Raw genomic sequence first — 16,463 nt, forward strand, 5'->3', positions numbered from 1 at the left:
CTGGTTCCTGACTCAGTCGCTGGTGAGCGGCTGGCTGCGGGTGCTCACCACTCACGGCCTTAGCTCCCCCATCTGGGAAATGCCCGAGTGGTTGGTGTTAACATTCCCTTCAGTTATCTGTAGTACTTCCTCTCGGGAAGCGGACAGTTGCTCTTCATGGAGAGGAAATAGTCCAACCACCCGGCAGCCACCTTCATGATAATATTGAAGAATATTTGGAGTATTGAAGATGCTGTGTGCAAGGTGACACAGAACAAAGAATATGACATAGGAATGGCCCTGGCTTGTGGCTGAGGCAGGATCCTAAATTTGTTAAAGAAGCATGTTAAAATTTTTAAAGCATCGTACATTTTTGTTTAGTTGGAAATGAGTTTCAATGGTCACCGCTTTTTGAACACAAGCCTGCACTCTTCCTCAGCTTCTGTGCAGGAGTGGGCGCTTACTGACCACCTGCTGGGTGCAGGCTCTGCCAAAGACGTTCTCCAGCATTGTGAGTTGTGTGCACAGACAGTAACTGAAGTTTGGGATCTGGATTTTGCAGGGAAATGCTTAGGGGGCCCTAGGGGCCTGGGGTTTTCCTGGTTGCTAGGCTAAGCCTGAGGCTGCCTTAACTGTGTGTGGGTCCCAGGTTGCTGAGCTGTTTCTTCTTGTGGACCCCTCCCTGGACATGCTGGGAGGGTCCTGAGCCCTTGGGTCAGGGCTACCAACACCCACCCAGTGCCAGACCCCTGTCGTCGCCAACAGACTCAGGTAGGCAGGTGTGGTGGTGGTTCCAGGGTGTAACTCAGGGAGAAGGCGCCCTTTACTGCTGAGCTCCAGGGCTCTGGGAAGCTGTACTCCCTGCTCGGACACATGGCGGGGCAGCGTGACCTGGGTAGGAGCGCTAAGGCTTAACAGGGGCCCTGGCTGGAAGGGAAGTCAGGGCAGCCAGTCTGGGTGATTCAGGGGGAGGAAGACCTTTCTCAGCAGCAAAGTCTTTTAAAAACAGAAGGGTCTTGGGAGCTGCCCACTGCCCACTGCCAGACGTGTCCAGAAGAGATGAGGCAGCCATTCAAGGCCTGCTGGCGAAGGGCCTGGGGTGGCTGGCTCTGGTGTCTCTGGGCCTGCCCTCTGGGCGGCTGTCCCCCTGGGGGTCTGGCATTTTTTTTAACCCTTCTCCTGTGTGTCTGGTGATGTTAAGCAGAGGAAGACAGATAACAGAGGAATGAGAAGCAGAGATGAAACTGGATGTTGGCATCTTAAGAGAATTTGCTTGGAAGAGATGAAATGGATCCTGTGAGACCACTTGTTTGACCCACTGGGCTGGTCAGAGTTTCATATTTTTAGATCATTTCCACTACCCAGTGAGAATCTGCTCTTTAATTGTTCACTGTGGACATTTGTCTCTGGCTCTTGTGGCCTAGGATGGGTCTGACACCCTGGGCAGTCCTGGCTCAGTGCCCAGCTGAGCACCACCCCTGCTCAGTCCTCGAAGAGGAGAGACCCCTGGGTCCTGCTCCCTGGGGTGAGGGGTGCAGTCGGAGAGGAAGCTTACATGCGCCTGCCTGTTGGTGGTATATGGACGGGGCCTGGCGCTGGCATCTGACAGGCATTTAGGGAGACGGCAGAATCAAGATCCAGGAGGCACGTTAAGTCAGGGATCCCACTGGGCACCTCACCAGCTCCTGGGCTGTAAGAAGGATGGGGTGTGAGCTCCACTTCCAGGTGGCACACCTGAGTGCCCCGTGTGCGAGGGGCAGAGGAGCTGCCAGGCCAGCACGCCTTTCCCACCTTCTGCAACCTTCTGGCGTGGTCCCTTCTAACACCCTCATCTGCGCAGGTGAGGCTGGACTGGCAGAGGCGGGCTGTCCAGAGGCACGTGCAGAGCCCCCACAGTCCAGCTCTGCAGGAGGACTCTTCTTCATCCACATGTCATCTCCCCGAGCTGGACGCCTGTGGGAGGCAGTGAAGGTAGCTGCTGCCTCATCTATGAATTCCCACAATGTAGACCCAGGGCCCGGCAGCTGTGGGAGCTCAGCGCACGTCTGTACTGATGGACGTATCGATGGGTGGGTGGAAGGGTCGGTGAGTGGGCGGGCAGGTGGACTGTTCCTACCCTGGGCATGCCCTTTGCACATCCTTCAAGGCCCCACTTTGTATTTCTGCTTCCAGGCGCACCCGTCCTTGCCCCTCCTGCCCGGGGTTTGGTTCCTGTGCACGTTACGAATGTGCCACCTTTGCTTCCTAGGTAGGCCACCCCCCTGGGAGCCTCTGGGCTGGTCTTACCTTGCAGGTGTGGGGGGCGGTGTCCCCTGCACCCAGTGCTGGGCAGGGACAGGTGCATAGCACATGGCTCGTTGCTGTGGGGAAAGCCCGGGCCTGGAGGGCTCAGCTGCTGGACTGGGGAGAGGGGAGAGCCGGGGGCACAGGCATTTCCTCGCTCAGTGCTGGGCCCACGGCCTCAGAGCCCAGGCCCAGGGGGCCAGATGCAGCCCGCTGCCTCAGCTGAACGGCAGTCATTGGGTCCCGAACTTCAGCTGTTCCCAGGGAAAACACTGGCTGGGATCCCATCTCTTGTATTTTACGTGGAAAAATACTAATGCTTGGCTTGTTCATCCCAAACCCCCATTGGTTTCCTAAAATGTACCTGGAACAGTGATTCACTGTCTGAGCAATGGTCCCACATCATGTTAGAATGTATGTCGCTTAAAATGGCGTTAAGTTACCCATCAGTGTGGTTGGGGACGGTTCGTTCCCTGCTGCATTGGGGTACCTGGGCTCATGGTGGCGAACCCCACATCAGTCAATCAGTCTGAAGATGTCGGGGAAAAGGGTACAGACGGGAGCTCCCCAGTCAGGTGAGGCCTTGTTGCCGTGCGCTGTCTCTCCCCAGGGCTGGGCCAGGGAAGGAGTCGCCCTGGGCCCCCTTTGCTTGTTGCGGAAGTGAAGGTGTGCACTCAGCTCCGGTCCTATATATATAGTTGGCCGCCGATGAGGGGTGTGGCTCTGCTTCTGGAAAGGTCAGAGGTGATGGTGGGGGTCCCACTGGGCTGGGAGGCTGGGAGAGTTCTGGTGAGCTGGGGGGGAGGGGAGGGGCAGAGCCCGGGCCTCCCGGTGTGCAGGCCTCCCGCCTGGCCAGGTGGCAGCCACGGCCCTCCGAGTGGTCCCTGTGTCGGCGTTCCTGGCTGGTGGGGAGGACTATTATTCAAGGACCATCACCTGACTTTTATTTCTGGCTGCGGCTGGGCCTACTGAGTTGAGTGCCGGGAGCAGCCCTGCTCGCAAGCTCTACTTCATGGGTCTAAAAATAGCTCCGAAGCCATGTTCTTCCTCCAGTGCCTCCCTGGAGGCTGGGCTGCTCGGGTGGCTTGGCCGCCTCTGCTCTGTGTCTGGTGGGCATGAGCCGGGAGGTGCCTGGGGTCACCGGCCAGTTGGCCCACTCGGCCCTTCTCCTCCTACTCCGGGAGGCCTGGTGGCTGGACCACGTGGCTGGGCGAGCGTGGTATGAACTGTTCACTGTGGCGCTGTCCTGTTTCGGGCTCCGTGCCTGGAGCTCATTTTGCCTGGTCCCTTTGGGAGCAGTGGCCAGTGGGCCGTCAGGAGGTAGCAGTCCCCTGATACCCACTGGCAGTGAGTGTAATCGCTGTCCCAGGCCCAGGGGAGGCCTGTGGCCCTGCAGGGAGCTGTTTGCCCAGAGAAACAGGGTCAGAAATGCTGGCCGGTGTTTCCTGCCTGGTGGTCTTGCTGCCACAGGAGAGGAAAAGGTGGGAAGGCTTCTCGTGGCTTCGCCAGGCTGGATCCCAGCCTCCTCGTCCCTGCCAGCCTTCCCGGGGTGGGGGGTGGCTGTCCCTGCTGCTTCCCCGCTGTCCTGCGAGGGCCCTGTGAACTTGAGGCTTTGAGGAGGGAGGGCTGCAGGCTTGTGGGCCCTGTGGAGGCGGAAGGAGTGTGCTGTCGGCTGTGCAGAACACCGGCCCCTGGGGGCCCGGGAGAGTGAGGGGTTAGGGGCTGAGCTTCCCGCCCCGCATGTGGGAAGGTCAGGGACGGCTGGGGCTTGTCAGGGAGGCCCACGTTAAGAGGACATTGCTCCTCAGGTGGCCTGAGGCCCCGTGTGTCTGAAGCCGCCTGCATTTGTGGGTGTGACTTTGCACGCTCGAGGGCAGGCCCAGCGCATCACACAGGTCACGGCTGTGTCTGTGTGCTCACATCCGGCCCCGGGGCTGGCCTGGCTGCACCTTCACTGTTGATGGGTCAGTGACACAGCGAGGGAGTTCCCGGCGACTGCATGAGGGCAGACATGGCCTCCTGCTGACACCCTGGAGGGGCCGGAGTGCTTGACCTCTCAGGGCACAGGTGGCCATGCCCGGGGCTGCCTTGACTTCCAGTTGGAGCCAAGAGTCACAGAGGAGCTGGGGTGCATGCGGGTGTGGGGGTTCAGAGGAGCAGGCGGGAAAGCACCAGAAGACCCCACCTTGCTCCCAGAAGCACGGCCCAGACAGGAGAAATTCTCACCTCCTTCTCCCCCACACAAGCTGCCCCCATGCCCACGGGAAGCTCCCTGTCTCTGCAAATTGGCCCAAGTGAGTCCCAGGGAGGCAGGGCCGGGCTGGTGCTGGAGGCCCTGCTGAGCCGGGGCTGCTCCCCGCGGGCGGGACCCACTCCACTCCAGGCGGCTGACCCCAGGAGCACCTGGCGGACAGGTCTCTGCAGAGGCTTCCGGCGGGGTCCATTCGGCTGCTCGTCCACCGAGCCTCTGCTGAGCACATGCTGCGTGCTAGGCTCCCTGCAGCCGGGGCCGGGCGGCTCAGAAGTGGGCCCCCTGGGCAAGGGCTGAGCAGCACGGTGCAGGCGCCCAGGAGGCTCCCGGGGCTCTGCTCCCACCACCGGTGGGCAGGTTCTCTTGAAAGAGGGTGCCAGGGCCCCACCTGCATCGGAACAGGAGATCTGCCTCTCTAGGGCCCAGGACCCAGCAGGGAACCTTGGCCCAGTTGGCCCCATGGGGCCCGTTCACACATGCGACGTGTTCTGGGAACCCACTGGGTGCCCGCTTTGTCACAGCAGTGTCCCACTTTGACAGGGCCTGGGGCATCATGATGCTTGTCCAGTGAGTGCTGACGAAGGCGTGTGAGCAGGCGGCCTCCTGGGACAGGAGGCTGGGGCCAAGTGTGGGGCCAGGGAGCATTCCCCGTGGAGGCTGGGGCCTCTCGGCTGGTTACATGTCAGGTCTGTGGATCCCCGATCGCCCGAGCCCCCCGCTACTTCTCAGCAATGCTGTGTATACGAGGGACATCACAGATGGGGCCTCCTGGCCTGTGGAGTCCTGAGGGCCAGTGTCCCCAGATCCCTGGTATGTGGCTGGGAGACTTGCCTGAAACACAGGTGCTAGCGTGCCCACTGGACAGGGTACAGACGTCCTTCCAATGCTTGTGCCCCATGTTGGGGCAGTCCAGCCACTTACGCCTGGCACTGTTTGTGGGATTCCCACCGCAGCCCCTTCCCACAGCTGGTGCCCTGTCTCCAGTTTGGGGCCAGTCTGCTCGTGCCTTGAGCTTAGCACCTCTGTTCTTGTCACTGCGTGGGCTGCATGGGAAGTTCCTGTGCCATCCCCCCCGCCCCACCCCTCCCTGGGCTCAGGGCCTGCTCACCGCCTCTTTACCGGCTTCTTGAGCCAGGCTTCTTCTCTAGGGCTGCCACAGACGGTAAAGCAGACGGGGCCTCCTTCTGGGGCCGCGGGGGATCGTGGGCCTGAGTCAGGGGCCCCTGCAGCTGAATTAGATGTAGAGGCATTTTCCCCAGGGGTGGTGATTGCTGAACCCATCTCTGCGGACCGGCCTCACCTCCAGGAATCCCCTCCATTGCCCCGAGGAGGACCAGTACTGTCCCCAGCAGGAAGGAGCAAGACCCACTGGAGAAAATGACAAAAAGCCAGGTTAGATTTGGGGCAGTGTCTCAGAGGTCACTCAGGGAAAATGGTGTCTGAGACTGTGAAGTTGAGGGACACCACCATGTGCAAAGGCCCTGGGGCAGGATCAGGCCATGGGTATTTGAGGACCTAAAGGAAGGTCACTGTGGTTTGAAACCAAAGAGCAAAGATGCGGGACTAAGCAGGGAGAGGCAAAACTGGGGGGCCCATGGGGTGGGGGGCTCCTGCTGAGTTTCAGGCAGGAGAGTGGCACGGCTTTCTGAGGAACCTCTGGCTGCTGTTTGGAGCTGGATTGGAATGTGTGAGAGGAGCTGGGGGCCAGGTGGGTGCAGGACAGACGGGTTTGGGTGCTTGGAGGAGGGGTCCCCACGTGTGTGGGTCCCAGCCCTCAGCACCTGGCCCAGGTCCCCTCTGCTGTGAGTCAGGCTGGCTGCTGTGAGGGCCGAGGAGCAGCCCCCTAGGCAGAGGCTCCCCCATCCCTTCTTTGCGAGCCCCTGCACAGAGCCTGTTCTGTGCCCCTCGGGAGGCTCCCAGTTCAGTGGGTCAGGACACCTTGGTCTTTAGAGAAACCATGCAAGGGCACCCTGCCACACCCCAGGACAGGGCGTCTCTGGAGGAAACCATGGCTTCTTCCAAGGGCCCTCGGTAGGAGGGCTTGGGCAGGGCACTGAGTTGCAGGTGCCCAGGGCAGGCAGATCCCAGTAGGCATGGAAGTGCAGCAAGGCTCTGCGTTCTCCAAATATTGACCGAGTGTGTGGGCCCCGGTACTCGGTACTCGGCAAGCCTGCGTTTGTTTTTCCTTGGCTAGTCAGGGACTCTCCAGTGGGAGGTGGGGCCAGGGGCCGCAGGTGCCTCCCATCCCCCTGGACCGCCTGCCCCGCAGGAGGGTCCGTGCTCTCTGCCTCCCACTGTGTGCTGTCTGGACAGGTGCTCTGCTTAGATGTATAGCTGCTGCCACAGGCTGGTCCACTTCTGAGGCCGGTGTGCTGACTTTGGCCTGAATTTTGGGGTCTCAGGCTCTGCCCGGTATCTCCAGGTCTGGTGAGGCAGCAAAGACGGGAAAGGAAACCGCTGGGTCACCTTGAGCACCTCCTGCCCTACTCAGAATGTTCCAGGCCAGCGAGGGTCTCAGTGTGCCTGGCAGGGAAAGGCAGTGGAGGCCTGCCTGCAGCCTGGCTGCTGGTCAGACCTCATGGGGCTCTGGCTCTCACCCGGCCTCCAGTACTCCCCAACTGGTTTGGTGAATTACGTGGTCATGCACCTAGGTCTCAAGAGTGCCTTTGGGACTTGAGCAAACATGGCTTTTCCTGCAGGAATTGCCATTTTGCCAGGTCTTAGCCTGTCAGCCCCATGGTCCCGGTAGTCTGTGCCCCGGTCAGCACAGGCCATGCATGGAGCCGACCTCCCTGGGCTGTTGTGACGTTCGCACAGCCGTGTGACTTCCTGCTCTTAGTGCCCAGCTGCCCCAGAGGGCGGGTCTCTTCTTTATCACACTCCAGAGTGTGCTTAGTGCATGAGGCTGCCCTGTGCTGGTTATGGGGTGGCTGACACAGGCCCGTCATGGGGATGTTGACTGGAGCCACCGGGCTTCTTACCAGCCCTGATTCAGTCTTGACCAGGCTCCAGCCAGTCTCAGGCAGAGCAGGTTTGATCTTCGACTTTGTCTGTCCCTGAGAAGGGTATGTGGGATCCCCGGGCCACGCAGACGCCTCCGCAGGAGGCTCGCTATGGTCTGGGCGCTCAGCAGTGCTGTCAACGGAGAGTGGATGTCCCGAGACTCACAGAAGCTGCGCTCAGGTGGCTGCTGTTCCCCAGGTGTTCGTGGGTGGCCGAGTGGGACGGGCCTTTGTGGGATGGCGAAGGATTTCCCTGCACGGAGAATAAGGACCGTGGTGCAGCTGGGGTGGACCCCAGCCCAAGGGGTGTGCCTCTGCGAGGAGATCCCACCCCACTCGGTCGTTCAGCAAGTGCTCGGAGGGGCAGCGACAGCCCGGGCCGCAGCCTCCCTCTTGGGTCAGGGTGACGCCCCCCACTGCCTGGGCCTGGTCCGGATCTGCTGCAGGAATGCCTCTCCCTGCCTCGGGGGTGCTGCTCGTGGTGGCCTTGGGCCTTGTGCACCGTGGCAGCTGCCCAGGCACATATGTAAAGTGGGTGGTGTGTGCATGCGCGCGCACACACACACACACACACACACACACACCCCTTTTGTGGTGGGTCAGGAGATGGTTCTTCCCTAGTGCCCTGTGTTGCACGCACGCACACACACACACACACACACACACACACCCCTTTTGTGGTGGGTCAGGAGATGGTTCTTCCCTACACACACACACACACACACACACACACACACACACACACACACACCCCTTTTGTGGTGGGTCAGGAGATGGTTCTTCCCTAGTGCCCTGTGTTGCACGCACACACACACACACACACCCCTTTTGTGGTGGGTCAGGAGATGGTTCTTCCCTACACACACACACACACACACACACACACACACACACACACACACCCCTTTTGTGGTGGGTCAGGAGATGGTTCTTCCCTACACACACACACACACACACACACCCCTTTTGTGGTGGGTCAGGAGATGGTTCTTCCCTAGTGCCCTGTGTTGCACGCACACACACACACACACACCCCTTTTGTGGTGGGTCAGGAGATGGTTCTTCCCTACACACACACACACACACACACACACACACACACACACACACACCCCTTTAGATGGTTCTTCCCTACACACACACACACACACACACACACACACACACACCCCTTTTGTGGTGGGTCAGGAGATGGTTCTTCCCTACACACACACACACACACACACACACACACACACACACACACCCCTTTAGATGGTTCTTCCCTACACACACACACACACACACACACACACACACACACACACACCCCTTTTGTGGTGGGTCAGGAGATGGTTCTTCCCTAGTGCCCTGTGTTGGGCTCTTCCATGCCCATCGTCCCTGCAGGCCGCAGCCTGGCCAGGCCCCACCTCCAGCGCCCAGGTCAGTGCAGAGTCAGAGTCCTCACCCTGGGCAGGGACTTAGCTCAGGAGCATCCGTGTCTGCAGGGTCCCGTCAGGCTGGATCAGGGCACATCGAGAGCCTGCCCTCTGCTGCTGCATGACTCACTTCGTCAGTAATGATAGCTGGGTGTGCTGTGGGGGAGACACAGAAAATACGTGTGTACAGAGTGGTTCTGGAACCTTCCAGGACCCCCACTCCTGTCCTCCCCCAGCGATCAGAGCCATGGCTCTCTGCAGTCCTGACCACGTCTCTGTGCACGGCTGTCTCTGATGCCCGTCCTCACTGCGCTTGGGGTGGTCCCCAGAGGACAGAGCCAGGCCTGACCCTGACGGTTTGTGTCCCTGCTGTGGCTCCCAGCCGTGCCCCAGCTGCCCCCAGCCTGGAGGCCAGAGAAAGGCATCCTCAGGAGTGTGGGCTGGCCAGCCCCCCGTCCTTACCCCACCTGCTGCCTGTGTCTCTTGAGACGTGTGGCTGGTTCCAGTCATCTGGAACCTTCTTCCCATAAGCCAGAATTGCTGGCCTGGTTTGTCTCTCTGGTCAGTGGGACCCTCTGGGTAGCGGGGAGTGGGGACCACCCCTCAAGGGCTTCAGACCCTGAGGAGGTTTCATTGGCCTGCGGTGCACACTGGACGAGTGTAGGTATGCCTCCTAGACCAGTGTGTGCGTGCTGGCGCCCTCGGCTCAGCTGGCCTAGCGGGAAGCCACAGAGCTGTGATCAGGGTACGTGGAAGCCATGTGGAAGAGTGTGTGCATTTCTGGAACATGAATCACTGTGCACATGGCCCCCAAAGTGAGTGGGGTGCTTGCCTAGGGCATGTGAGCACACCAGGAAAGGCCAAGGCCAGCCAGCTGGCCAGTCAGCGCAGCATCCTGGCTGAGAGCCAGGCTCGGGAGCCAGATGGCCGGAGTCCAAGCCCTGCTTTGGGGGAATGTCTGTGCCCCCCAGAATCCATGTCAGAGCCCTCCCCCCCATGTGATGGTGTTAGGGCATGGGGCCTTGGGGAGGGGCTCAGCTTAGGTGAGGTCATGAGGGTGGGCCCGCACAGTGGGATTTGTGCCCTTTTGACAGGAGGAAGACACCAGAGCCTTCTCTCTCTCTGCCATGTGAGGGCACCACGAAAGGCGGCTGTCTGTCGGCCAACAGAGGCCCCCCAACCCAGGAACCGAATCGGCCAGCACTCTGGTTCGGACTTCCAGCCTCCAGAACTGTGGGAGATAAATGCCCTGTTTAGGCCCCCAGTCAGTGGTGTTTTGGTACGGCCGCCTAAGCTGACCCACATACCCCACGTCCATTATACGTAGCCTGAAAAGTGCACTGAGGTCCAGTAGGTGGCAACCCCGGCAATGGGGCCAGACAGAGACATGGAAGGATCCATGGCCCTGGGGGCCTGAAGTGTGCTGGCTTTGTCGGTCACACGGGCGTCCAGTTTGTGCCGATGCAGGAGGCGCACATCAGGATCTGTGCACCCACGTCCGTCCCGCTCCTCATGAGCTTCTTGTCGCTGCTGTAACAGACACGCCCACTGAGTGGTCTGGATTCCCTTATGTTCGCTCTGGGTTCTGGGGGCCACCGTCATGCAGTGGGTGGGGTGGCTGCTTCTGGAGGCTCCTGGGGCGTCCATTGCCGTGGCTTTTCCAGAGCCACCCGTGTTCCTGGGCTCCTGCCCCTTCCTCCCTCAGTCAGCAGTGGGCGCCCTGCAGGCCCGCTCCTCTCCCTGAGCCTCCTGCCACCTTTTACAGAGTTTACCCAGTAGTGGTGCTGTGAGGCCACCGTCAGGGTCCATGCTGCCCCTCTATCCCAGGTCCGTAACTATCCCATCTGCAGTGCCCCTTGGCCCATGTGAGGTGACACAGGCATGGGTTCCAGGGTCAGGACCTGGACACCTTTGGGGGCCGTTACTCAGCCTACCACACACTCCAGTTAAAGCAGCATCTACCCGCACCAGCCCCGTCTCCCCCTGGAAGACACGTCCAGGCAGCATTCGGCTCCCAAGGCTCTGCACGCCCCCTGCCCCAGGGCCTTTGCAAGGCTGCTCCCAGTGCCCACTCCACGCCCTTCTCCCCCGGGACTCTGGGCCTCGCTTTCCATCTCTGGTCTCCACTGAGATCGTGCCTTCTTGTTGACGCTTTTCACACACCCCCAGCCCCGCCCCCCCCCGGTTCGTCCAGCATGGTGCCCTGGGCGGAGCTCTGCCCCTCTAGTGGGCTCCACTCTGCAGCTCACGCCTCCCAGAACCACAGCGTGTGTGTCCAGGAGACGTCGTGGGGTGGCCAGGCTGCCAGGGATCCCCCCCGCCCAGGGCATCCTGTTCTGTCAGCACAGCACTCTGGTGAGATGCCTTTTGTGTGTCTATTTTGCATCCGTAGTTGTAGTAAAGAAATCCTCATCCTCGCTTCACCCCAGATCTTGCTCCCACCTTGTAAGAAGGGCCCAATTAATAGTCCCGCCTACGGGTGTCCCCTCCACACCCCCGGAAGAGTAGCAGACGGGGCCCTCTGACCCTGTGCGCCAACCCCCAGCCTTCCCTTAGTACCTGTGCAGTTGGGGGCGGGGGGCGAGTAGACACCAGCCCTGTGGTTTTCTTCCCGACAGAGGAGGAGCTCCGAAAGCTGCGAGAAGAAACCAATTCGGAGATGCTGCGGCAGGAGCTGGACCGGGAACGGCAGCGGCGGATGGAGCTGGAGCAGAAGGTCCAGGAAATGCTGAAGGCCAGGTGCAGAGGGGCCGCGGGGGAGGCGGGGCCAAGAGGCAGTCCACACAGTCACCAGGCAGCGTTGCCCCATGATGGGCAGGGGTCCCCAGAGAACCTGGGGTTCTGCTCAGAACCCCTAGGTGGCCTGTGACAAGCGCCCTAGTCCCCTGTCTGTGTGGCTCCTGCAGGCCCTGGAGATGCCCGTCTCTAGGGGAGGCCGGCCTATCTGCTGCCATCCCTGTCCTGGTCTCAGCGGGAAGCGCAACGTGCAGTCAGCCACCCTCCCAACTCCAGCACCCCAGGGGGTAGATTACTGCAGGTGCCTTGGGCACGGAGTCCTGGCAGTAGGGGGTGACAGCGGAGGGTCAGAGCCAGGCCCTGGGCACAGATCCCTGACCAGGAGGGGCCGAGCCCTACAGGGCACTGAAGAAGGAGCCAGCAGAGCCCAGGGCAGCCTCAAGTCCTACTGTCTTGCTCTGAGATGCCCCAGCTCCACACAGGACCTTCCTGGGACCCGGTGCCCTGTCCACCCTGCCTTTGTGCTTTCCCATGCTCAGTGCCCCCCGCTGCCTGCTCAGACACTTCCCTGCCTGAACCCCTGACCAGACTCTGGGCATCCCTATGGCACCATCCCACTGGACACAGTGATCTTGGGGTTTACGGGCCACGGGCAGTCACCCTCATCCCTGCAGGGCGCCCCCACCCTGTGGCTGACAGGTGCGGCCCCAGCTTCTGGAGGTGAAGACAGCCCAGCTGCAGGATGGAGCTGTTTGCGCAAGGGGCCTTCTACTGTACCCCCACCTCTGCCCACTTGAGCTTAGCCCCTGCCTCGCTGGGATGCCAGTGAAAGGTTCATTCCAGAGGAACTTTCCAAGTTCTAAGAGCTGTGCCCTCCCTGTCCTGATATACCCCGGGGAGGCTCCCTGCCCCTCGGCCCAGCATCCAGGCCCCAGAGCTGAGGCTGCCGTGCCTCCCCCCGCACTGCCCACTCCCCGCCCCCACCCCCGCCTTTGGCCCTGCTCTTGGCCGGCCACCCCCTGGCCCAGGCCCTCGCTGTGGGAGCCAGCAGCTCTCTGCGGCTTGGGGTGCACCCTGCCGCCGCTGGGACACCTGAGCCAGGGCTGGCTCCGCGAACGAGCGTCACTGTGACCCGGAGTGTCTTTGCTCCAGCAGGGGCTCGGAGGAAGCCCCACTGCTGCTGACCCAGAGCTCAGGGCTTAGACGGTGGATAGGAAATGGCCCCTGCTTTGTGGCCAGACGTCGCTTCCTCGGGTTTTGCTGGTTGGCTCTCGGCTATGAGTAACTGCAGGCGCTCAGTCCTCTAGAGGGCCTCCCCCCTCAAGGGCCCGCCCTGTGGGGCCCTCATCATGGTGGCCAGTGTCTTTCTGGTAGCCTTGAGTGGAGGCCCCCCACCCTGTCCCTGAAGGTCTGTGGCTGCTGGAGTTTTCTGGGGCTCCCCATGGCAGACAGGCTTGTGACATCTGGTACCGTCAACGTACCCTACGAGGCCAGTACCCTTCTCCAGACTAGAAATCAGTACCTGGACCTCTACCAGGTGTCAAACCTTCTTATGTGAAAATCTGTAAATGTTCAAAGATTCAGTTACTTTAATTGTGCAAAGAGGTGGAGCCAGTGGGACTTGGGACCTGCTGGGAGATCCGGGCCTGGGGGCATCCCCGGGTCCTTGGCCGTGTGTGGGGTGCGTCCTCAGCCTGCCAGCCAGGGCCGTCCTCTTGTGGCATGTCACAGTGCAGTCACCCCGTGGAACACGGTCCTGCCTGGGGTCTGGCTTTACCTGGAGGCCTCGCACAAAGGCCGCACTTTCTCTGGGGATGCTGGGCAGTGCTCAGCCTGCGCTGACCCTGTGTGCCCCTCTGGTTTTGCAGGGTCTGTGCTTCTGTTTCCCGCCCTCCTGCCCAGCCCAACTCTGGGGTTTAATCCTCGTCTTTTCACCAGACCCTTTGGGTGTCAGGCCTTCTGTCAGTTCTGGGGCTGCAGAGGGATCTGTCTCCCAAGGGTCTGCTTGGGCACCAGCAGGAGGGTTGCAGTCAAAGAGTGTCCAGGCCAGGACCGAGGAGGTAGGAGCCAGGGATCCTAGGGAGCGTGGAGGGGCCGTTCCCCTGCTCTACATCCGGGTAGGGGTTAGGAACTCCCCGGAGACTGAGACCGGAAGGGAAACAGGTATGGGGAGAAGCAGGTTCCATGCAGGTGACCTCCTCCCTCATCATCTGGCCCTCCACGGTGGGCAAGCTTGTGGAGGAACCCTTTACACGTGTGCACAACACATACATGCACATCACACCCACGCATACCCCACCCCCACCCCAAGCTACAGGATTCCAAAGTAATTACATTTATACAAACCTGTTTTGGTTTTTGAGAAAATTCCCTGAAAGTCACCTTGGGTTTCGCTTACTTAGTGGACAAAGGCTTCCTCTGCTTATGGGTCCAAAAGCAGCATAGAAAGGCTGCCCTTTGCTTCCGCAGGGCGATGGTCAGGCCCTCCCAGGCCCCGCCCTCGTGTTTCTTCTTACAGGGCCCTGTCCCAGACTCCTCTGCCCTCCTGCCCCATGTGGGCCTATGCTGTGCCGGCACACGTGTGGGACAGGAACAGATCCTGGTGGCCGTGAGTGCCCAGCCAAGGAACGGCTGGTGCAGCGGGGGTATCCAGCCCTCAGTCCTGGCATCACAATCCTTGATGGGCTTTCGTGCCTGCCGGCCTTTGAGAGGCAGGAAGAAAAAGCCATTCAGGCACATTCCACTCCAGGGTCGTTTGGTCTATTGCTGAACGTCTGTGTAGGTTGTTCAGAAACATTTCAAAGAATCCACAGTTGCTAGAAATACAGTGGCCCCTTTTTTTCTATTGAGGTCACATAGCATTTATGTTGTTCTGAGGCCACTTCCCCCTTATCAGGAGCTGTGGTGGGACCGCCGGCCCACCGGTGTTTGGGCTGGGATATCCTGAGACACTGTCTGCCCTCTGACTTCCTTTCCATTTTTTACAATTTCATTGCCATGGCAATGCTGTCAGGCATCTTTTGCATTCAGCACATGTAACAGCAGTTATGGTGTCCATATTTGGTGTGACATAAAGGAGGTAAAATTCTCTGCCACGTGGAGCACCCGTGCCTGTGTACTGCTGTCTCCAGCCTTCTGTGTCTGAAGGCAGCTTACAACCCGTCAGTATCTAACTACCCTTTGTTCCTAGCAGGCAGTTGTGTTGGAAAGATCACATAGCCCGTGGCCATCCGACAGTATTAGGTGCCAGCCAAGCAGTAACAAGCACAGTGCCCTGGAGAGTCCCCATGGCCACTCGGCCCCCAGCCCACCCACGGCTTAGGCAAGGTCATGTCCTTCAGGCATGCGAGTCCTCGCCATGCACACTTGGGCCCGGGCTTTGGTGGGGGCCGGCTAAAGCCTCCCCAGTGAGCCTCCTCTTCCAGAGCCCAGCTCTTCAGGGAACGTCCTGGTCCAGAGGCCTTGCCGCCTGCCCAGGATGGAGGGGGCACAGCCAGGGCGCTGGAGTCTCCTGAGTGCCCTGGGCCCCCTCCTGTCCCAGTGAATTCCCATTCTGTAGGTGGCAGCCCTGGGCTTGGACAGTCGTTAGGCAGCCCCAGGGCGCTGGGTGGGGAGGCCTGGCCCTTGCCTCCTTGACCCCGAGGCTCCTGCCCTGGGGCTCCGCCTGTCTCCTGTCTCCCTGTCTGTCGCTCCGTGAGGCTGCGGCCCTCACCCGCCCTGCGCATCCCCTGTCTAACTTGTCCTCCGCGCCTCCTTCTCCGGATTAGTTACGGGTTACGAGCCTGCAGGCGGGGATGGTTCATGGGGTTGTTGAAGTGAAACCACACTTGTCCCTGATGCCGAGAGCCTGCTCATGACAGGGGCTCCTGGCCCTGCAGCTCTATCCTGGAGGAGTCCCATGCACCCCCAGCCCCTGCTGAGGCCAGCCTCGGGCCTGCTTTTCCCGTGTCCTAGGGTCCCTGCTGGACAGGGAGCCGCTGGAACAGCACAGTGCGTCAGCATCAGGCCAGTGCAGAGCAAGGTGGGCAGGTGGCTGCAGCGCCCGGCAGGCTGCAAGCTGGCTGCGGCAGCACCCAGGGCCGGGTCAGGCCGTTCGCTGGGGGCTGGCTCCGTCAGGGACTGTAGCTGCAAGTCTGGTTAGTGGTCAGAATCCAGCAGGTAGACAGAAAACCCCAGTGAGGGCCCCAATGCCAGCTGACTGCTGTAATCACGTGTGGCTGGGGTGCGGGGACAGGAAGCCAGGCAGGCTGGCACGGGCAGCCCTGGGAGCCTGGTATGGCTGGTGGGGTCCTTACGGCTCTGTGGCTTTGCGTGGTGCTTACTGAATACGTGTATTATCTGGTAAGTCTCTCTTCATTAGCAGGCTAATTAATCGGTGACATAAGGGCTGCTTGTTCTGAGTTTAACAGGAAAGGATGTGTTAAAATCAACAGGATAAAACTGTATGCGTACAAGACACTATTTATTCAGTTATTAAAAAATCAAAAATAGTGTGCGCCTTATGAATGTAGCTCTTTGCTGCCCAGCCACTGTTGTGACGGACGTCTGAGCAGTGGGGAGCCCAGGGGCCCAGCTGGGAGAGCTGAGGCTGCCTGTCCTGCCGGGGGTGCTGGGGCTGCCCAGCCCAGCACCCCCGCTCCGCGTCTCGACTAACAGAATGCTCCCTCTCCCTGCTCTTTTTAAGAACTGAGGAGCAGACAGCTCAGCAGCCTCCGAAAGGACAGGCCCAGGTCAATCACGGAGCAGGTAGGCCCCGGTGGGCAGCTGGCTGGGTGGTGGCTCTGCCCCTGGGAC

General features: G+C 60.5%; 1 protein-coding gene across 5 annotated transcripts in view; it reads left to right on the plus strand.

Moving 5' to 3' along the window:
- The window catches only part of GRAMD4 (GRAM domain containing 4), a 73,903-nt gene that overhangs the window by 42,937 nt on the left and 14,503 nt on the right, over nt 1-16,463 (plus strand). For 2 of the 5 annotated variants that reach the window (XM_073214051.1, XM_073214050.1), the window contains 5 exons: nt 1,820-1,950; nt 2,152-2,227; nt 10,028-10,141; nt 11,552-11,672; nt 16,354-16,415. In XM_073214051.1, coding sequence (XP_073070152.1) covers nt 1,820-1,950; nt 2,152-2,227; nt 10,028-10,141; nt 11,552-11,672; nt 16,354-16,415 — 504 coding nt within the window. The remainder of the gene's footprint in view (nt 1-1,819; nt 1,951-2,151; nt 2,228-10,027; nt 10,142-11,551; nt 11,673-16,353; nt 16,416-16,463) is intronic. The other 3 variants (XM_073214053.1, XM_073214052.1, XM_037006763.2) reach the window with 2 other exon arrangements.

Source organism: Manis javanica, chromosome 10 (assembly GCF_040802235.1).
Source record: "Manis javanica isolate MJ-LG chromosome 10, MJ_LKY, whole genome shotgun sequence".
Taxonomy (NCBI): domain Eukaryota; kingdom Metazoa; phylum Chordata; class Mammalia; order Pholidota; family Manidae; genus Manis; species Manis javanica.